The sequence below is a fragment of the Nyctereutes procyonoides genome, unplaced genomic scaffold (genome assembly GCF_905146905.1).
Source record: "Nyctereutes procyonoides isolate TBG_1078 unplaced genomic scaffold, NYPRO_anot_genome, whole genome shotgun sequence".
Classification (NCBI taxonomy): domain Eukaryota; kingdom Metazoa; phylum Chordata; class Mammalia; order Carnivora; family Canidae; genus Nyctereutes; species Nyctereutes procyonoides.
The window spans coordinates 7,423,086-7,445,894 of record NW_026575049.1 but is presented as its reverse complement, the minus strand read 5'-3'; the positions used below and the strand labels follow the sequence as shown (position 1 = coordinate 7,445,894).

Sequence of the window (22,809 nt, the reverse complement as noted above, 5' to 3'; positions counted from 1 at the left end):
AAACTTTCCATTAAGGCACCATAAATAGTAGAACAAAGTTGTTTTCATTCTTACTATCGATTAAATGAATGAATCTGTGAGTGACATTTCTATCCTGGCTCCATCTTTACCCTCTGTATTTTGTTTTCAGGACAGTTTTCTTTGCCAATAGACAAAAGACAGCTGTATGAGTTTGATATCAAAGTTCCACTGCTGGTTCGAGGACCTGGGATCAAACCAAATCAGACAAGCAAGGTAGGTGCCTGAGAAACTGATGGTGTTTACAGGTAGCACTTGCCTGAGAAAAGAACGCTGGAAAGGAGGCTGACTAGATTTCTCCTCATATGAGGATGACATCTGATTGGCTTAAGATCTTGTAAGTGTGTATATATAAGCCTTGGAAATACTGGTTTCCTTTTTTATTTTTATTTTTTTTAACCCTTGGCCACGTTCTATTAACTGTATCCCCCCCCCCATCTGCGTATATATACATATCAGTATGAGTAGTTTCTACTTGACCTTGAAGACTATAAATCTTTGTCTTGAAGCAGTGACTACCGTGGTCCTCATCAACATCACCTTCTGAAATTGTGAAAGGTTCAACATCCAGAATGGTTCTAATGGACTCACTTGGACTAAAATGGGGACCCGGCCTCTGCTTTTTTTTCTTCAATCACAGATGATTCTGAGAGGCCACCCAGTTTGGGGCCTACTACCCTGTAGATCAGAGCTCCTTAGGCGGATCCCCTTGGGTCCTTGTTAAAATTCAGATTCTGAGTCTGCATTTCTGACCTCCCAGCTGATAGCTGCTGCCAATCTGACTCCACTTTGAGTATAAGGCTCTAGAAAGCGTGTCTTCTGAGGATTTCATCCCTCTCTTTTGGGACTCTTCCTACTAATGCATTTCTGTTTTACTGATTCTCTCTCCAAAAGTATCATAATATACCACTTTTCTTTTGGAAATGTTGCCATTTCCATTTGATTTCAGTGTCTTTTTCCAAACTTACTATCTAATATTGAGGCACTTTGTTCCTGGAGATTGTGGGCACTCTGAACCAAAACACTTTGGTCTAAATGCTTAGAAGATAAGAATTGATAAACTCTACTAGTTATGTTCTCTTCTGATAACACAAATCAGTCCCAACTCTGTGAGACAAAAAAATGAGCAAATACATCATTTAAGCTAAAATTGAAAAATGGGCCAGACTTTCTGGGTATACTGGGTACTTCAGTTTAATTTTGGGGTTTAATGTTTACTTTGTTTAAAAGTCTGCAATTCACTTATATCCTTTTGTAATGCTCATGATGGAATTCTGTTGAAATTCTTTCAGAAAGGTAAAATGGCCTTCATAATTTCCCTTTGAGTTTTCTTTTTCTCTTAAGACCTGCTACAGGGGATCCCTGGGTGACTTAGCAGTTTAGCGCCTGCTTTCAGCCCAGGACGTGATCCTGGAGTCCCAGGATCCAGTCCCACATTGGGCTTCCTGCATGAAGCCTGCTTCTCCCTCTGCCTGTGTCTCTGCCCCTCTCATTCTCTGTGTCTCTCATGAATAAATAAATAAAATCTTTTTTAAAATAAATAAGCTACATTCCTAAAGCCAGTCACTTCCCACTATAAATTCAATACCTGTAAATGGGCCTCTCCTTTCAAAGGGCATAGGTGGGTTTGGAGGACCATTAAGTCTAAAAGTGTTTTATCAATCTTGGTGTTGGGAGTTGACTCAAGAGAATGTGTCAGCAGCTCTGCATTTCCAAGGAGCAGGGCTACCTAGGGCCACTTTTAACCAGTGTAGGGAAGGAGGCTGAATGAGAATAGAATGGAATGTGTCAGCCAGCTGCCCATCGAACAGACTGTTCCTTTTGTCTTCAAGATAACAGTGGCATGTAAATGTTAACATCAGAAAAGTTCACCTATAAGCAGTCTAAATAAAACCTGGTTCCTAGGAACCCATTTCAATAATAACATCTATAATATATATTATATATAATATTGAGGGCAGCCTGGGTGACTCAGCGGTTTAGTGCCGCCTTCAGCCCAGGGTGTGATCCTGGAGACCCGGAGTCGAGTCCCACGTTGGGCTCCATGCAGGAGCCCTCTGCTTGTGTCTTCTGCCTCTGCCTGTGTCTCTGCCTCTCTGTGTCTCTCATGAATAAATAAATAAAATCTTTAAAAAGTATATCTATATAATATATAATATTAATATATAATCAACAATATCAAAATATCTATTGGATGCTTAGCGTGTGACAGGTGCTGTTCTAAGTGTATTAGCTATATCAACTCATTTAACTTCACAACCTTATAAGATATAGGTACTATTATCACCCTGCCCCCTCCCAAAAAGATATTGTTATCCCCATTTTACAGATGAGGACACTGAGTTACAGAAGTTAAGTGATTTGCCCAAGATAATGTAGCTAAAAAGTATCAGTCTGGCTGCAGAGTCTATACTTAACCATTATAGTATAACTCAGGAAATATTTATGTATCTTCTTGTGCCAGCAGCCTTGGATACACAGCATCCAAAGGAGGATTGGTTCTTAACATGTCAGGAGAGCCAGATACTTTAGCTACAGTTGTCAGTGAAAGCCTCTGAGGCATTTGAAAGGAGACCTTGGTGTTGAGAAGGATTTAGTCCCACAGAGATCTGTGGGAGGGCATTCTGAGCAGAACAATAAATGTGAAGGCACAGATCTGAGAATGAGCTTGGCTTGTTCAGGGAACAGAATGTGGCAACTGTACTGAACTACTTACTTTCAGTAGTTCACTTCTAAGGGAACCATCTCTCTCACCTGGCCTTTGTATGGCTGTGATTGCTCTTTCTGTTTAGATTGCTTCCCCCTCCCATGCCCCTTCCTACCCAACGATTGTCCTTTAGAGCTTTGGTTGTGGGCTTCTGTCTGGAAAGTCCCTACAGATCCCTGCCCCCACTTGGAGTAGGTGCTCTTCCCGTGTTCCTGGTGGGCCTCACACTTATCACACCCTACTGGGTTTGTGCTAAAAGGAATTCCTCAATGGCTAAGCTTAGAATACCCAGCCCTTAATACACATCAGACATCCATGTTGCTTGAATTGTTATCCCCAGGGTCACCTAGTGGCAGAACCAAGACTGAAAATTAACAGTGTCTGTTCTCAGAATCCATGTGTGTTGCACTGCTGTGCTGACAGATGTAGCTTGAGCAGTGTGAAATGCTCGGCCTCCACCTAGCACAAAAAAACGTCAGAGATGGGTGAATCTTCATGTGTTGGCAGCGTAGCTGTCTCAGCGCCAGTTGTCCTATGCCAGTGGCACGGGGTTATGAGTTGGGCATAATAAGCTGAGCTGTCAAAAGATGATGGCCCAAACAAGACCTGTTTGACCAGCGGGCTTAGCTTTGTGTTAGCTGTTGGAGAGCAAAAGCAGGTGGTTTGTGTGGATGCCAAAGACTGACTTATCGAGGTTTCCCCCCTGACTGGAAGTTAATCTAGCTTTAGATTTGGTGGTAGAAATTCTTCAAAAAGAGTTTTAAGAAAGAAAAAGGTTAGTAGGGAAAAAAATGACCCAGCATGATCTGGGTGAAATAGAACTGTACTAGGGGGCCAAGAAGACAGCATATTGGCTTTAAGACAGGCTGAATAAGCCTGGTTTCCCTGTGTGAAAGTGGGAGAATGGTGAAGTGGAAAATTCTCCAGTGTAACTCAGTGACACCCTGGCTTCTTCCTTGTAAGGCATTAATCCAGGTGAAGTAGCCCTAGATGTGGGGAGTCCTCTGCTTTCTTATGCAGTTCCACTGCTTTTTACCACATGGATTTTCTGCTGTGCTTGGAGTCTTTGATAACCCTACATGAATTCTTTAAAATCAAGGCTTAAATGTCTATTTGGAAACTTGATGTATCCTGCTGAGAGCGGTCTTATTTTTTTCTCAGTAATTCTGTAGCGCTGTCATTCTTCTAGAGCTAACAAGCAGCTCCAAGGCACGATATCTCTTGATTTCATGCCCCAGAATTTTCTAAGAGCTTTTATTTGATGAGAATACCTACATACATAAATCCTGAGAACATTCCCAAACATCTGGGAGCCTGTGGTTTATGAAATAATTTACTTTTGGTTAGTGCTTTTCAAAAAGTTCCAATATACTTTGTGGTAAAAGCAGTACCATTTTAGGAACTTGAATTGCTAGTATTTCTAGAAGTCCTTATGATCATGGGTCTATAGTATCCATTCTAATTCTTGTTTGTAAAAACCAGAGAGGTAGAAATCTCTGTGAGTTCTTTTTTTAAAAAGATTTTATTTATTTATTCATGAGAGAGACCGAGGGAGAAGCAGGCTCCATGCAGGGAGCCCGATGTGGGACTTGATCCCAGGTTTCCAGGATCACGCCCTGGGCCAAAGGCGGCGCTAAACCACTGAGCCACTCGGACTGCCCTCTCTGTGAGTTCTTAACTTACACTCTGTATCCACTAGAAGTCTCCTATCTTCTGACCTAGCATTCTAATTTTGAGATTCTTCTTATTCAAACCAAAGCCTAGAAGGGAAGAGAATTTGTTATTTTTAGGGAAAATGTTATTATTGCAAATATCTGGGAACAAAGAGTCCTGGGATAGCGTTTATGGTAGTTGGGACAAGTCTTAGTGATCTTGACTTGTACTGAAACTTACAGACCTTACTCCTCGTAGAGGGGACTGCCATTGGAGAGAGCCTACCATCATACAGCTAATGGCTCTTGAGGCAACTCCTGGTGAAATAGGCAGTCACCATTTTATGTCTCTGTGGGTTTTGTTATTTTGGTGTTTCCTTTTTTTTTTTTCCTTATAAAACTGCCTTGGACATCTTAGTAATACCTGTGAATTTGGCTTCATTCATGTTCTAGACCTGATTGAAGATCTTTTAGCAATGTATCAGGGTCTTATTACCTTGATCTGATTCTGGAGATTGTTTGTCTCTGCTTGTCTATTCTTGCCTGTGTGATTTTTTTTTTCTGTATTCATACCTACTCTGTGAACTATATTCAAAGTGGCTCAGCTTGCCTGGGAGACTTGGAATTAGGAAGATATCTCTTACTCTGGGTCCTGTATAATCCCTAGAGACAACGTTTTTGTGGGGGTTTTCTCAGTAACTTTTATACTTAGTGATAAAAGCAGTACCATTTTAGGAATTTGAATTACTAGTGTCTCTAGAAGTCATTATGATCATGGGCCCATAGTATCCATTCTAATTCTTTAATCTAGAATTAGAAATCTAATTCTAATTTTCTCACTTTTATCACTTAAGTATAAAGGTAAGAGAGGATTGCTTTTCCTATGAGTGGCTTGCCACTGAATAGTAATTTCTGATAGCTGCAAGGTTACGCTAATTGATTCAGACCCCAGATAAGTTTATTATTGTGCCTTATAAGAGCCATCGTAGCTGCCAGGAAATCTGACCCCTGATGAACAGTGCTCTAAAGATGTATTCTTGCCTTTTATGTCTGTACTTTTGATTTTGTTTTTAAATGAAAAGTTCCTGAGTTAAGTTTTTTTTTAATCCCCCCTTGGCCTTGCCTAAGATGCTCTGAGTTTTCTCAACAGTCCTGAAGACTGTTATATCCTTTCAGTAAATGGTAGCTTTTCAATTTTAAGCCATTGATTTTGTTTCCGTTACTTCTCTTTCATTTCTTCATCTGTAAAATGGAAATACTGCATCCTAGGGTCATGGTGAGGATTAACGGATAAACCATAAGGACTGGCCCAGAATAGATGCTCAGTAAACATTAGTTTCCCTGGTGGATTGTCTTCACCACTCTGAAAGCTTTTTTAGGGATCCCTGAGTGGCGCAGCAGTTTGGCGCCTGCCTTTGGCCCAGGGCGCGATCCTGGAGACCCGGGATCGAATCCCATATCGGGCTTCCGGTGCATGGAGCCTGCTTCTCCCTCTGCCTGTGTCTCTGCCTCTCTCTCTCTCTCTCTCTCTGTGACTATCATAAATAAATAAATTTAAAAAAAAAAGAAACTTTTTTACTAGCCTGTGATTTAAATGACTTTAAGTGTATGCTTAGGTCCTATGTATGTCTCTGCACTGTCCACTACAGTGGCCATCAGCTACTGTGCCTGTTGAGCCAAAACATATGGGACAGTCCAAACTGAGATGTGTTATAATTATAACATTCCAGATTTCAAAGACTTAGTTCAAAAATAAAAGATAAAATCTCATTAAGTTTTTTATATTGCTTACATTTGAAATAGTGCCATTTTTGACATATCAAGTTAAATAAAATATACATAGTGAATTTTTCCCCTTTTTTTTTGACTTTATATGGTCACTAGACAATTTTAAATTACATATGTGGTCCCATTATATTTCTATAGGACTCTACTGGTTTAAGTCCTAAACAGGATTTGTATATAGAAGGAAAATCATCTCGTAAATGAAAGGAATAAGGCAAGGCATAAATGCAGGACAGTAACCTTAATTTCTAGAGTTTATTTAGCACATCTAAATTTTGTGCTCTTTAAGGAAACTTTTATCGATGCAGTGTTGGAATGAGTTTTCTCCAGTCTCCAAAGCCATTTGCAGACATTTTTTTTTTTTTAATCCTCCTCTTCTACCCGCTATTGCAAACATTTTTTAGTAGTGTTATTACTTTGAGAAACTAAAAAAAGGGCTAATATCCTCCTTGGTAAGAATTATTCAGCCTTCTAGGATTTCAAAAATATCAGGAGCCCATTTGAAATCAAGTTTAGTGAACTGTAGAAATACAGGCTGTAAATACTTTGTATAAAATAACTAGCCCAACATTTTCTTCTGATCCATCAGACTTCAGGCAGTCCCAAAGAAATTTTGAAAAATGTATTGATCGATAACAGTATGGAATGAACAGGTACACAACTTCCCAGGGGCATGTATTACAAGTCTTATAAACCTTTATGTTTTGTTTTTTGAATTACTACATTTGAATCAATGAATCAGTAACACATCAGTAAGTCTGGACTGTACAAAAGATAATAGTAAATAATAGTTTGTCTCATGGGGTGGGGGGAAGAGCTTTATTATAGATAGAAAAGGAAAACCAGACCAACTGTGTATTAGATACCTTGTTTTTTCCTCATTCTCATAGATGCTCGTTGCCAACATTGACTTGGGTCCTACTATTTTGGATATTGCTGGATATAACCTGAATAAGACACAGATGGATGGGATGTCTTTATTGCCCATTTTGGTGAGTATAAAGCCCTCAATCATGCCTGAGCCAAGACTCTGAAATAAATTCCACATTGTACAAATTTAGAATTAAAAATTTAAATTTTAAACTGAAATTTGGGGAACAGAAAGAATTTTTTTCGGTGGTGAGAGTCTTCTAAAAGACTGGACCACATATAAACAGATATGTATCCTCCCTTCTTCCTCTTTACCCCTCCTAAAAACCTATCCTAAACAAAGTGAGGGCAGGTGACAAATGGGAAAATATTTGAGACATATATGAAAAAGGGTACTTGGTCATAATAGATGAGTTCCTAGAAAGCAAAGCTTAATATCCCAGTAGAAAAATGAGCAAAAAAAAGGAACTAATCAACTCACAGAGGATTTAGAAATGGCCACAGTGAATGCAAAAAGAGCTGATCAAAGAAATGCTTAACTGAAGGAGGCCTTTATTGCCTTCAGAACTGGCAAAGACTAAAAAGGTTTATACCCAAGTATTTGCCAGAGTCTGAGAAAATGGAAACTACTCAGTCTGGGTTCATTAAAGTGTAATCAGTATGAGCTATCAGGAGGCTAATTTGACAAGACATTTCACTTTAGAATTCATATCTTAAGGGCCCCTTGGCTGGCTCAGTTGGTAGAGGATGTGATTCTTGATCTTGGGCTTGTGGGTTCAGGTTCCATGCTGGGTGTAGAGATTACTTAAAAATAAAATCGTAGGGGCGCCTGGATGGCTCACTTAATTAAACGACCAGATCTTGATTTCGGTTCAGGTCATGGGATTGAGCTTGATGGTAGGGCTCTGTGCTCAGTGGAAAGTCTGTTTCTCCCTTTTCCTCTGTCCCTCCCCCTGTTCTTTCTCTCAAATAAGTAAATCTTTAAAAAATGAAAATCTTAAAAAAATGAATACATACATTAAGCGGTTCCATCTGGAAATTCATTCTAAAGAAAATTAACTCAGGAAATACTTGAGTATCTACTGTGTGCCTCGCACTGCACAGAACTAAGGATCTGTGAAAGGATCAATATTCACTTGAAAGGATCAATATTAAAATACGATAGCCATTTATGATGACTCATAGGTGACTATTACTGATTTGTCAATCTGTTAGAATTTGTTATTCTATGTTCATGTTCACATGTTCACAGATGCCTAATAATCCATTGTATGAACGCACACAACTTAATTATCTGTTTTCTTGTCAGTCAATAGACCTTTCTGTTGTCCTAGTTTTGTTTTAGGAACAGTGCCATTAGAGCCTTTTTATACATGTCTTTCAGTGTACATGTGTGTATACCAAGGTACAGGAACTGCACATTGTTCATTTCTACAGATATTTCCAAGTTATTTTTATAAAATGGTCATCAATTTACACTCCCACGAGCAATGTATGAGAATTCCCTTTGTTCTCTATAAGAAACTTTCAGACAACTTAATTTTTGCCCATCTAGCTGGTAGAAAAGACCAAAATTCCATTTGGTACAACCATGCATTTCCTTGTTTATTGATGAGATGAATCATTTTAAACAGTTTTTAATTCACTTAATTCATACAATTCACTAAAGTTTATAATTCAAGTAGTTTTTGGCATATTCAGAGTTGTGCCACCGTACGTAATATAAATTTAGAATATTTTCGGCATCCCAAGAAGAATCTGCAGATACATTAGCAGTCTCTTCCCCATTGCTCCCTCTCCCAGCACCAGGCAAGCACTAATCTACTTTCTAGTGCTGTAGATTTGTCTATTGTGGACATTTTGTATAAACAGAATCTTGCATATCTGTAGCCTCTTGTGACTAGCTTCTACTAAGAATAAGGTTTGAGAAATCATCCGTGTTGTAACATGTATCAGTATTTCATTCCTTTTATTACCAAATAATACTCCATTGTATGAATATTCCACATTTGTTTATCCATTCCTCAGTTGGTAGGTTGTTTTCCCTTTATTGCTATTATGAGTAATGCAGCTGAGAACATCTTGTATACAAGTGTTTGTGTGGACAAATGTTCTCCGTTCTCTCGGGTACATAACCTATATACCTCATAGAATTGCTAGGTTGTATGGTGATGTATGTTTAACTTTTGAGGAACTGTCTGTTCTAAAGCAACTGCACAATTTTATATATTCCCACCAACAGTGCACAAGAGTTCAAAATTTTCCACATCCTTGCCACACTTGGTAACTGTCATTTTATTACATTGTAGTGGGTACAAGGTAATATCTCATTGTGGTTTTGATAATGCATTTTCCTAATGAGTAATGATGATGAACATCTTCTGTGTTTATTGGACATTTGTGTATCTTCTTTGGAGATACATTTATTCGAATCCTCTGCCCATTTTTTAATTGAAGGTTGTTTTAAAGATTTTGAGAGAACAGGAGAGAGATGAGCAGGGGGTCATGGGTAGAGGGGCAGGAGAGGAAGAAGCAGATTCCTTACTGAGCAGGGAGCCTGATGTGGGGCTTGATCCCAGGACCCCAATATCATTACCTGAGCCAAAGGCAGATGCTTAACTGACTGAGCCACCTAGGCACCCCTTAACTGAGTTTTTGATCAGTGAATCAGTTTTTCACTTAAGCTTTTTGTATTGCTTCCCTTGTGAAGTGCCTCTTAATGCCCATCCTGTTCTCCCTGTTTGTGACTTGTCTTCTCTCTACATTAAGATATGAGAAAACAGAGCACCTGGGTGGCTTAGTGGTTAAGTGTCTGCAATCCTGGGGTCCTGGGATCTAGTCCCACATCATACTCCCTGCAGGGAGCCTGCTTCTCCCTCTGCCTGTGTCTCTGTCTCTCTCTCTCTCTCTCTGTGTCTCTCATGATAAATAAATCTTTAAAAAGATATGAGAACACAGGAATTAAATGTATAAATCATCTCTTTTATGGTTTGTGTTCTTTGTATCTTGTTTATAAAATTGCTTCTGATCCTTGAGATCAAAAAACAATTCTCCTAGGTTTTCTTGGAATAGTTTTGTACTTCTACCTCTTACGTGAAAGTTCTCGATGTATCTAGAAACCATTTTCTGGTATGGTATAAGTCAGAAATCCAATTTCATTTTTTTCTCCATATCTACTTGGTTGTCTTTTCTGTTCCACAAGTCTGTCTATCCTTTTTACCAGTATCATTTTGTCTTATTATAAAGCTGTGTAATTAAATCTTTATAAAGGCAAACCTCTCTGTCCTTGTAGGGATCCTGGCTACCATTCTTCCATATAAACTTTGAAAACAGCTTTTAAAATTAACCGAAAATTCATGTTGGATTTTTGGTTGGAATTGCATTGAATCTATAGGTCCAGTAAGAGGAAAATTTATATCTTTTAATGTTCCCCATGCAAATTTTATTCTATGTGCCTTACTTATTTCTAGTTAGGAAAAAAAATCTTCACTGTGGAAGTGAAATTACTATGCATTACACAGTAAACCACTATGCAGTTGATTCTTGAATGACATGGGTGTAAATTGTGTGAGTACACTTACACGCAAATATTTTTTGATAAACATTGGAAAACTTTTTTGGAGATATGTGACAATTTTTAAAAACTAGCAGACATACCACATAGCTTAGAAGAATTGAAAAAATAAAAAGAGATGTCACAAATGCATAAAAGTAGAAAGTTAAAAAGTTAGAAAGTTAAAACTTACACAGAATATACATGGCACTGTTCAGTCAAGAGAAATATAAATAAATGATGTAGTATTAAGTTATAACTGCACATAATTAACTGCAGTACACACTGTAATTTCCTAGCCGCCTCCAATTGCTGAGCTTAAGTGTTGTAGCTGCTTAAAATCCCATGTGATGCTAATCATCTCTGCATGAATGGCTTGTCTCTCCAATAAATTGGGGATCATGGTAAAAAAATGATCTCTTCTGGTTCTCGTGTATTTTTCATTGTATTTTCTGCAATACCATGAGCCTTGAATAACACCACGGAACCCATGCAAAATGCCACTGGGGATGCTGGAAATGCTCCCAAGAAGCTGAGAAAAGTCATGACATCATAAGAAAAAGTTGAATTGCTTGATATGTACTGTAGATTGAGGTCTGCCACTGTGGTTCACCATTTCAAGATAAATTAGTCCAGCATGAAGACCAGTGTGGGGAGAAAAAAAAGGAAATTCAAGAAGCCATCACTGTAGCTATGCCAACAGGTGTGAAAACCTTACACTCTTTGCAAAATATCTTTTTATCTTGTATTGAAAATGTAGCTTTCATGTGGAAGCAAGATTGCTATAAGAAAGGCATACCTATAGATTCTAATATAATTTAAGAAAAAGCAGAGTCCTTATATGAGAACTTAAAGCAAAAGGAAGATGAAGCATCTAAAGATGGAGAACTTAATGCCAACAAAGGACAGTTTGATAATTTGAGAAAGTAGTTTGACTTAAAAAATGTCAGTGTAACAGAATAAGCAGCTTCTGTTGACCAAGAGGCAATGGATGAGTTTCCCAGGTGCCATTAATAAAACCCTTGAGAGACGCCTGGGTGGCTCATTTGGTTAAGCATCTGCCTTCAGCTCATCTCATCTCAGGGTCTGGGGATCAAGCCCTGCATCAGGCTCCCTGCTCAGCAGGGAGTCCACTTCTCCCTTCCCCGCACCCCCCCCCCAACCTGGCTCGTGCTCGCTCTCAAATAAAAACTAGAAAGAAAGAAGGAAAGAAGAAAGAAAAAAAAGAAAAAGAAAATCATTGAGAATATCTGCCAGAACAGGTTTTTAATGCAAGTAGAAATTCCCTATTCTGAAATATCAGAAAGGGAGATAGAACATGAAGACTCCTAACTCTGGGAAACGAACTAGGGTTGGTGGAAGGGGAGGAGGGCGGGGGGTGGGGGTGACAGGGTGACGGGCACTGAGGGGGGCACTTGATGGGTTGAGCACTGGGTGTTATTCTGTATGTTGGCAAATTGAACACCAATAAAAAATTATTTAAAAAAAAGAATTCCCTATTCTGGAGAAAAATGCTACAAAGGACATTTATTAGTAAGGAGGAGAAGCAAACATCAAGACTGAAGGCAGAAAGGGAGAGGCTAACTCCTCCTATTTTGTGCACATGCAGTTGGATTAATATCGGGACTACTGAGCTACTAAGGGAAAAGGTAAATACCAGCTGCTAGTCTTTTGGTTTTATAAGAAGACCTGGACAGTGAGGAACCCATTTTCTGGATTGGTTCCATCAATGTTTTATTCCTGAAGTCAGGAGAAAATACATTGCCAATAAGGGACTGCCTTTTAAAGTCCTTTTGACATTGGACAGTGAAGATGCCCACCCAGAACCTTGCCCCCAAACACAGTGTCTCTAATTCAGTTTCTAGGCCAAGGGTCATAAAAACCTGTAAGGCTCATTACACACAGTACTCTATGGAAAGGATTGTCAACACTATGGAAGAGAAGCCTACTAGTAGAATATCATGAAAGTCTGGAAAGATTACACCACTGAAGATGTTGTTATAGAAAGAGCCATCAAAGCCAAAACAATAAATTCCTGCTGGAGAAAAGTGTGTCCAGATGTGCCTAACTTCACGAGACTTAACAATAGAGGAAATTGTGAAAGAAATTATGGGTATGGCAAAAAGTACATGGGGGTGTTAAAGGGTTTCAAGATACGGATCTTGGAGAATTGACATCAGACAATCTGGCAGAAGGGTTTTGATTATTCAAGACTGCTTTTAACTTCTTTAGTGACAGGACCCTTCTATGTCAATCAGTAAAAGAAGGATTGGTACCATATGGAAACATTTTTAGAGAAATGAAAAGGCAAAAAAGACAAAAATTAGGATGTTTATTTTGTAAAGTTACACTGAGTGCTCCTGCCTCCCCTCCCACCTCCGCCAGCACTGGAACAGTGAGACCGACCCTTTCTCTTCCTCCTCAGCCTAGTCAACAAGATGACTAGGATGAGGACGTTTATGGTGGACTGTTTAATAGTTGAACAGTCATCATGCTGTACAGTTAATAACCTTACATTGTGTAGGTCTGTGTCTTTGTGTTTAAAAATCTAATAACTGTATGGCAAGAACTGTATCAGCATCATTGCCTAAGTATTCACCATGTAGAACACTGTCTACAAGACTTGTACGGAAGTGGATAGCCTATCCTTACATAGGCATAAGGTAATTTTATATTTAATATAAAATTAATAATATGTTAGTTTGCTTACTGTTTTTGCTTTCAAAGAATTACATTACTGTGCACTATGGCTCTCTCACTCTCCCATAATTGGAGAAACTGAGTATCAGCCTATCATCACTGGTAAGAATTTTTTAATAATGTTTCCAGTGCTGTGTTATGAATATGACTATAACACTGTGTGCCATAAATTTCTTTTGCCATGAAAATTTTTATAACCATTCATTGAGCTAGGCTACCATGAAGCAGTTGTGTCACCTACACTAGGTTACCATCAAAAGCAACTATATTTCTGCTTCTTTGTTACCAGCACATGAATCATTATATCTGTAAATAAACATGAATTTCTTTTTCATGTTTTTTTCATTTTTGATATCTAGTGCTGGCCATATATATAAGATGTGCAGTGCCTTGTATCATATAAGACGGTATTAACGTAGGCACGAAAGAGATCGTCTTGTAAACAGAAGACAAACTTACCGGTGTGGGAAATTACAGTACCGTAAATATATTTTTCTCTCCCTCATGATTTTTAAGATATTTTCTTTTCTCTAGCTCACTTACTGTAAGAATACAGTATATAATACATACACCAGACATGTGTTAATCAACTGTGTTGTCAGGGAGGCTTTCAGTTCACAGTAGGCTGTCAGCAGTTAAGTTTTTGGAGAGTCAAAAGTTATATTCAGATTTTTGACCACACGGGGTGTTGTGACATTCCTTTAACCCCTATGTTTGAGGATCCCCTGTAGTTAATTTCTCTGCACAGTTGTGGAAGTGCCATTAGGACTCGGTTCTTTTCCTTGTTCCTGTTTTGTTTTGGAAGTTATTCTAGTGAAAGTACTGATGTATTATGCTGCAGAGCAGCAGAGTCTGCATTGCCATTACAGCTCTAGCTCTGCCCTGATTAGTAGCTACCAGCCACATGTGGCTATTTAAATAAACTAAAATCAAATGAAAAATTCACTTCCTCCATGTCACTAGCCACATAACCAGTGCTCAGAAGCCATTGTTTTGATTGCACAGATACAGAACCTTTCAGTCAGAAAGTTTGGCCCTATGGGCCAAAGTTTAGCCCACCCACATTTCCATAAATTGTGTTCTGTTAGAACACAGCCACATTCTTCCATGAATATATTGTCTAGGCCTACTCTCCTGGTACAACTGCAAAGTTGAGTAGTTACAACAGAGACCATATAACCATAGACCCTAAATATTTACTGTCTGGCTTTTGACAGAAAATGCTTAATGACCCTTCCAGACCATTAGTGTCAAAGTTGGTCCCACATAGTATCACCTGGGAAACTAAAATACAGTAGTCACCCCTTATCTGTGATTTCACCTTCCATGGTTTTAGGTACCCATGGTCTGGAAGCAGATGATCTTTCTTCTGAAGTGTTGTTAGAAGGTCAGTAGTAGCCTGACATTACAGTGTCCGTAATACATCACAGTGTCTGTGTCATCTTATTTCACATTGCAAGAAGGGTGAATACAGTACAAAAGATACTTCGAGAGAGACACCACATTCACATACCTTATAATATAATTCTATTTTATTGTTATTGTGAATCTCTTATGCCTTATAAATAAGACTGGTCATAGGTATGTATGTATAAGAACAAGTGGTATAACTAGGGTTCAGTACCCTCCGTGGTTTGCAGCGTCCATGGAGGCGGGTCTTAGAATGTACCCCCCACAGATAAAGGTGGGGACTGCTTATTATGAACAGGACTAACTCCTAATAACTCATAATTAACTCCAATGTTTGGAGTCCCCAAGACCCAGACCAATCAAAATCAGTCAAAGGTGAAGGAGTCACCTTTTTGAGCTAAGTGGCTTACTCAGTAATCTTACATAACTGAGTTTCAACTTCCCCAGAAGTGTTAATCCAGCACAGAAGTTGGTTTTGGCCATAGCTCAGACACCTCTGTGTTCAGCCAAAATATAATCAGGGGCTATTCTATTAACAAGAACAATTTTGGCCAGAGAGTCTAAGGATCTTTATTGGACAGCTTAGTCTTAGCTATGGATTCTGCAATATTTTTGAGTTAAGGAGAAGTTTCTAATCATATTCTAATTTATATTTTCTGAGAATAAGACAAGTATGCCCCTGCCAAAGGAGGTGAATCCTGAGTCATGAATGTCTCCTGGTAATTTCTTTCTAACTTGATGTATAAACCCAAGGGAGTCAACAAATGAGCTATCTTAGTTCATTATGAAAAGTTAGGGGCACAGATAACCTAAGACATTGCCCAGCAATGTGCCAGCTGTCTAGGCATCCATAGGCCTAAGGAGAGTGATAATCACAGAAAAAGACACCCTGTCTCAGTTAAAGTGGCCGTATTGATGGATTCATTTACAGAGTTTGTGACATTTACCCAGTCAAGTCAGGGGTCAGTTAGGTTTTCAGCACAGATGGGAAGAAAATCTCCTAGCTTGAAATAGAGTCGTTCTAAATGCCTTGCAACGATGTGTGCTGTTCGTGAGATCTTTGTGTGAAAAGGAACAGGTCTGACCTACGTGATCATGAGAACGTGGTGGTGCAGGTGTACTAAGATTTACATAGATACTTGTTTCTGATTGAGCCCATAATAGTTATAAATGGAGAAAGGTAAAAAGGCACAGGATAGTCTAACCATAAGATTTGAACTTGGTCAAAGCTTTTTAAAGGGGGTGGGGGATGGGTAGTAACATTGTAAGAGAAGAGAAATTGGTCACAGGGAAGACCATGGGATCTCTAGCCTCATGGATAGATTAGAATTTTTGACGATAAATCCAGCAGTCTGAAAGGTTATCTTCCTTAGGACTGGCCTGGGAGATAACAGATCAAAGGCATTATCTTTCCAGGCCAAGACCAGAGTAAAGAAAAGAAGAAGGAAAAAAAAATTTCTTTTCTTTTCTTTTCTTTCTTTTCTTTTTTCTTTCTTTTTTTTAATTTATTCATGAGGGACCCAGAGAGGCAGAGACAGGGGAAGCAGGCTCCATGCACGGAGCCTGATAGGGACTTGATCCCAGGATTCTGGGATCATGCCCTGAGCTGAAGGCAGACACTCAACCAGTGAGCCACCCAGACGTCCCAAGAAAAAAAATTTTCATGTTCAGTTAAAGTATGAAGTCTTGATCCCGGGGGAAGCAGTGTACTTTGATGTCACCTGCTTCTGCGCTTCCGCAGTTTGATTTGGAAGTCCCTTTTCAGCTAATTGCTACAGGTAAATGGAATCCTTATAAACACCTTTGGTAGCTGAGCATAGAAAGAGATGGTCTGCATATTGTAAAAGGATTGATCTCCCAGGGAACTGGAGGATAATGAAATCTTGATGGAGTACATGGGGATGATAAGGGACCTTAATGAATTCTTGAGGCATGCCTGTCCAGATGTATTATTGTTTCAAGTAAAAGCAAATTGATATTGGCTGTTTCCAGAGATGCTGAAAAGGCCAAACAGGTCTTCCAACAGTGAACCATTTGAGTCTGGAAGAACTTGTGACAAAAGGGTGTTTGCATTTGGAAGAACTGGGAAATAGGGAATAACTCAGGATGACTCTGAAGTCCCAGACAAATTGCCATCCCCTCCCCATCATGTATCCAGACTGGCAAAATCTGCATGTTGCAGGGACTGGAACCGGGGATGAGTGACCCTAGGGCAAGGTGTGCATGCCTTAATGGATATTGGGGCAATACAGGAGTAAGTTTAATCCTATCTGTCTGAATTTCTATAGGGTCTGCATTTGTTATTCTCCCAATGTCAGAATTTGAAGTCACCCACAGATTTTTCAGGCATCTCAGTTAAAGTAAGAGATTTCAGGGATCCCTAGGTGGCTCAGCGGTTTGGCGCCTGCCTTTGGCCCAGGGCGTGATCCTGGAGTCCCGGGATCGAGTCCCACGTCAGGCTCCAGGCATGGAGCCTGCTTCTCCCTCCTCCTGTGTCTCTGCGCCTCTCTGTCTCTCTCTATGTCTATCATAAATAAATAAATCTTTAAAAAAAAATAAGAGATTTCTGTTGGAATAATTCTTCATCTGTAACAAAGACAGATCATAAGGAACATCAGATCAGGTTCAGGTTGGTCAGGAGATTCTAAAGTGAGGTCACATTAGCAGCAAAATTTTTTAGCCCTTTTAATTTAGACAGATCTCTATAAATTGGGGCTGTAATGCAGAGTGAGAAAGGAGGCTTTTAAGTAAAAGGTCCCAAAGTCATTTATACTGATCAAGATAGAAATTCTGTCTTTATTAGATAACCTCTAGTAATAAACCTTTTCACTCTTAAGGGATTTGTTGCTATGAGAGTGGGGTTTGTTGTTTTGTGTTTTTTTTTTAAGATTTTATTTATTTTCAAGAGCACATATGCAAGCAGGGTGGGGGTACAGAAGGAGAGAGAATTCGAAGCAGACTCCACATTGAGTGCAGAGCCTGATGTGGGGCTCGATCCCACGACCCTGAGATCATGACCTGAGCCAAAATCAAGACTTGGTCATGCTTAACCTACCGAGCCATCTAGGTACCCCAAGAGTGGGATTTAAAATAGAAAGTATAGCCCTGGTATCTATCAAAATTGAGCAAAGTACTTGATTAATTTTATTTTCCCCTTGGGTGCTTAAGGGTATTACTGATAGTTTACTGGAGGGTCCCTTAGAGCCCTGTCAGTTTTGGGAATGACCCATATAGGAGCTCTTTCTTGAGGACATTGAAGATCTGTGTAGGGCCTTTGAAGACAGTTTCTCTAAAGTGCCCCAGTTGATTACAAATGAGATATTTGGCCCTGGACCAGCCATTTGATGATGGACTTTTCTAGAAGGGTATGATGTGGGAGACCCAGTAAAGAGGCCCTTAGATTGGCAGACCTTTGTTTATGATCTTGGTCCAAATCTTCTCAAAGTGTTTGGCTGAGGTCACAAGTTCAATCAGGCCTCTCATCCTGTTTTCTGCTTTTTTTATTAATCCATTCATTTTAGGAAATAATCCATTTACAAACAGGGCAGCTTGAGCAGGTTGTATGGAATCAGGAGTACATAGGAAGAACACCTCCCAACAGGCTTCAGATTCTGCCGCAGATTCATCTTTTATTTTCATGTTTGAATAACAGACCAATGAGTGTAGCAGGGAAGACTGTAGGAATGGCTGTTAAAATACCAGTTTGTATGTTTCCAGGTTTTTGTGGTCCATAAGAGGACGGTGTTGGTGATTGAGGATCTTGAATATCATCCTTAGGATTATGCCATTCTGCTTCCCAAATACATTTTTGGCCTTCATGAGGTTCTACCAACATGTGTACAAGCTGATAAATCTCTAGCAGCCTGGGGTCATAGACCCTCATAATGAGGTTTTTCTAAACCCCTCAGAAAACTCGGGTTTTCTTCTTGAGGTTTAGGAAGTTCTTTTGGCTATGGCTCTTAACTCAGTCTTTGACCAAGAAGTGAAAGAGACCTGAGAAGGATCATTTGCAACCTCAGGTGGTTGTGTTTTGTTTTAATTTTATTTATGCATTTGAGAGAGAGTGCATGCAGATACGTGAGTGGGGTGAGGGGCAGAAGCAGACTTCCCACTGAGCAGGGAGCCCAACTCAGGATTCCATCCTGAGACTCCAGGATCATGAACTGAGCCAAAGGCAGACCCAACTGACTGAGCCATCCAGGCACGCTAAGGTGGTTTTATGTGTTTTTGTTTTTGTTTTTGTTTTAGGTGGTTTTATTTGTAAAGGTAGCTGGTTAATAGTCTCCTCGGAGTGGAAAGGCATTTTTGGCAGAACTAGTAAAAACAGGAGTACTCACATTAAGAAGGATAGAGAGGAGCATAGGAGTCAGTCCTATCATCTTTTATTTTAGATACCTGTCTTTCATGTTTCCTTGGTCTTCTGAAATGAATCTTTCAGTGAGGCTATTTTGGAATCTTGAAACCTTTTGGAAGCCTCTTTATACCGATTAAAATAGGTCTCCTATTCTTTTCATTTAATTCAGGAACCCTTACTTTCAAGTACAATTTTTTTAATTGAAATATAGCTGATGTACAATATTACATTGGTCTCAGGTGTACAGCATAGTGTTCAACAGTTACATAGGAAACAAAGAGATCACCACAGTTCATCTAGCTACCTTCCATCACCATACAAAGTTACTACATTAATAACTGTATTCCCTATGTTGCACACTGCATCCCTGTGTCTTATTTATATAATAACTGGTAGTTTGTACCTTTTTATCCCTTTCCCTATTTTATCCACCCCCTCACCATCCTTCTGACAACCACGAGATTGTTCTCTGTCTCTAGGAGTCTGTTTCTGTTCATTCAAATTTTTTTAGATTGTGCATATAAGTGAAATCATGGTATTTGTCCTTCGCTGACTTCCTTCACTTCTCTTCTAAGTTGAATGCCTTTTATTTCTTTTGCTGTTCTGATGCGACTAGGACTTCCAATCCTTTGTTGAATAAAGGTGGCAAAAGTAGGCATTCTAGTCTTGTTCCTGATCTTAGGAGAGAAGCTTTCCACTTATTACCATTGACTATGATGTTAGCTGTGGTTTTGTCATACATGGCCTTCATTATGTTGAAATATGTTTCCTGTATACCCACTTTGTTGAGTTTATTATAAATGGATGTTGAATTTCATCAAATGCTTTTTCTGCATCTGCTGATCTGATCATCTGACTTTTATCTGATCGTGACCTGAGCCAAAGGCAAACACTTAACCAACTGAGACACTCAGCACCCCTGATTTTTATCTTTCTTTTTAGTAATGTGGTAGATCATGTTGATTGATTTGTGCAGGCCTTAAACCATACTTGGTTCCATGGATACTTGACCATGGTGTATGATTTTTTTTTTAATGTATTGCTTAGTTCAGTTTACGGATATTTTGTTGAGAATTTTTGCATCTATGTTAATTAAGGATACTGGCCTATACTGTGTGTGTGTGTGTGTGTGTGTGCGCGCGCGCGCACACGCATGCATGTGCATAGGTATGGGAGGGGGGTGGTCTTGGTTTTTGGTATCCGGGTAATGCCAGCCTTGTAGAATGAAAATTTGGAAGCATTCCTTCCTCTTTGAGTTTTGGAATACTTTGAAAAGGATATGTATTAATTCTTCTTTAAATATTTGGTAGAATTCATCTGTGAAGCCGTCTGGTCTTGCTCTTTTGTTTGGTGGGAGTTTTTTGATTACTAACTCAGTTTCATTATTAGTAATTGGTCTGTTTAGATTTCCCACTTCTTGAATCACTCTTGGAAAATTTTATGTTCCTAGGAATTTACCCATTTCTTCTAGATTGTCCCTTTTAGTGTAACTTCTCTTTCACTTCTGATTATATTTATTTAGATCCTCTATATTTTTTTCTTGATGATTCTTACTAAACATTTATAAATTTTCTTTCTCTCTTCAAAGAACCAGCTTTTAGTTTCACTGATCTTTCCATTGTTTTTTAGTCTCAATGTCATTTATTTATGCTCTGATCTTTATTATTTCCTTTACTAACTTCGGGCTTTGTTCTTTTTTTTTTAGTTTCTTTAGATGTAAGGTTAGATTGTTTGAGATCTTGGTTTCTTGAGATGGGCCTGTATCACTATAAACTCCCCCCCCCCGCCCCCCCTTAAACATTTATTTGAAAGTGTGTGTGTGTGCGCTCGCGCGCGCGTGCGCAGGGTTAGGGAGGGAGAAGCAGACTCCCTGCTGAGCAGGGAGCTTGATGTGGGTGGGGCTCAGTCCCAGGATCCTGGGATCATGACCTGAGCCAAAGGCAGATGCTTAACTGACGGAGCCACCCAGACACCCCTAAACTTCCCTCTTAAAATTGTTTTTGCTGTGTCTCCTACATTTTGAACTGTTTTACTTTCATTTCCATTTGTCTCAAAGTACTTTTTCTTCCTCTTATTTCTTTGTTGACCCATTGGTTATTTAATAGCATGTTGCTTAGCCTGCATGTGTTTCTTCCAGTTTTCATCTTACTTTTGTTGTTGTAGTTGAACCTATTATTAACATACAATAATTTATTACTTTTAGGTGCATATCCTAGTGATCTGACATATAGGTACATACACTGTGAAATGCTCACCATGGCAAGTGTAGTTACTGTCAGCATTCATGACAGTACTGATTACATATATTCCATATGCTGTGCTTTTCATCCACATGACTTAATTATTTTATAATGAAGTTTATATCTCTTAATCTCTGTCATCAACTACACTTATTCCCCCACCCATTCCCCTCTGGCAGCCACCAGTTCTCTGTATCTAGGACTCTGATTCTGTTTTTATGTTTGTTTCTTCAATTCCACATGTAAGTGAAAGCATACAGTATGTCTTTCTCTGACTTATATCACTTAGTATAATACCCCCTAGATCCATCTATGCTGTCAAAAATGGCAAGATCTTATTCTTTTTCTTTATGGCTGGGCAGTACTCCATTGTATATATATACATTTTCTTTGTCCATTCATCTATCAATGGACACTTAAGTTGCTTCCATGTCTTGGCTGTTGTAAATAATGCTGCAGAGAATAGGGGTGCATATATCTTTTCAATTAATGTTTTAAAGTTCTTCGGGTAAGTACCTAGAAGTGGGACTGCTGGAGAGTATGGTAGTTCTGTTTTTAATCTTTGGGGAACCTCCATACTGTTTCCCATAATGACTACACTTCTTGTAGTTGATTACTAGTTTCATACCATTGTGGTCAGGAAAGATGCTTGATACAATTTCAGTCTTCATAAAATTCATTGAAACTTGTTTTGTGTCATAACATGTGATCTATACCAGAGAATGTTCTATGTGCACTTGAAAAGAATGTGTATCCTGCTGTTTTAGGGCTAGAATGCTGTGTACATATCCATCTAGCCTAAGGTGTCACCTAAGATCAGTTTATTGATGGATGGTGTATCCATTTGATGTAAATGGAGGTGTTAAAAGTCCCCTACTATTATTGTATCATTGTCCATTTATATCTTTGTTAATATTGGCTTTATGTAGTTAGGTGCCCTTATGCTGGCTGCGTAAATATTATATGATCCTGTTGGACTGATTCCTTCCTTATTATGTAGTGCCCTTCTTTGTCTCGTTCTAGCCTTTAATTTTAAAGTCTTCCCCTGTAAGTATTGCTACCTCAGCTTTGTTTTAGTTGTCATTTTCGTGGAATATCTTTTTTTCCATCCCTTTGCTTTCAGCCTATGTGTTGTTTAGATTTGAAAGAAGTCTCTTGTAGGCCACATATATATAGTCTTTTTTTTATCCATTCAGCCACCCTGACCTAGGTGTGTTTTTTGATTGGAGCATTCAGTCTATTTGCATTTAAAGTACTTATTAATAGATACGTACTTATGTCGTCATCTGTTTTCTGGTAGTTTTTGTAATTGTGTTCTTTCTTGCCCTTGTAATTTGGTGACATTCTTTAGTGTTCCTTTATTTTTTGTGTATCTGTTACAGGTACTTGGTTTGTGGTTACTATGAGGTTCATGTAGAACATCCTATGTATATGGCAGTCTATTGTAAGTTGGTAGTTATGTAAGTTCAAGTACATTTTAAAAGCACTACATTTGTAAAAACCCCCCCTTGTTTTATATT

At 38.9% G+C, this 22,809-nt stretch overlaps 1 protein-coding gene across 1 annotated transcript in view; it reads left to right on the top strand.

The window, feature by feature from the left end:
* Nucleotides 1–22,809, top strand: part of GNS (glucosamine (N-acetyl)-6-sulfatase) — a 50,619-nt gene that overhangs the window by 17,345 nt on the left and 10,465 nt on the right. The window contains exons 9-10 of the mRNA XM_055328637.1: nt 131–234; nt 7,053–7,154. Coding sequence (XP_055184612.1) covers nt 131–234; nt 7,053–7,154 — 206 coding nt within the window. The remainder of the gene's footprint in view (nt 1–130; nt 235–7,052; nt 7,155–22,809) is intronic.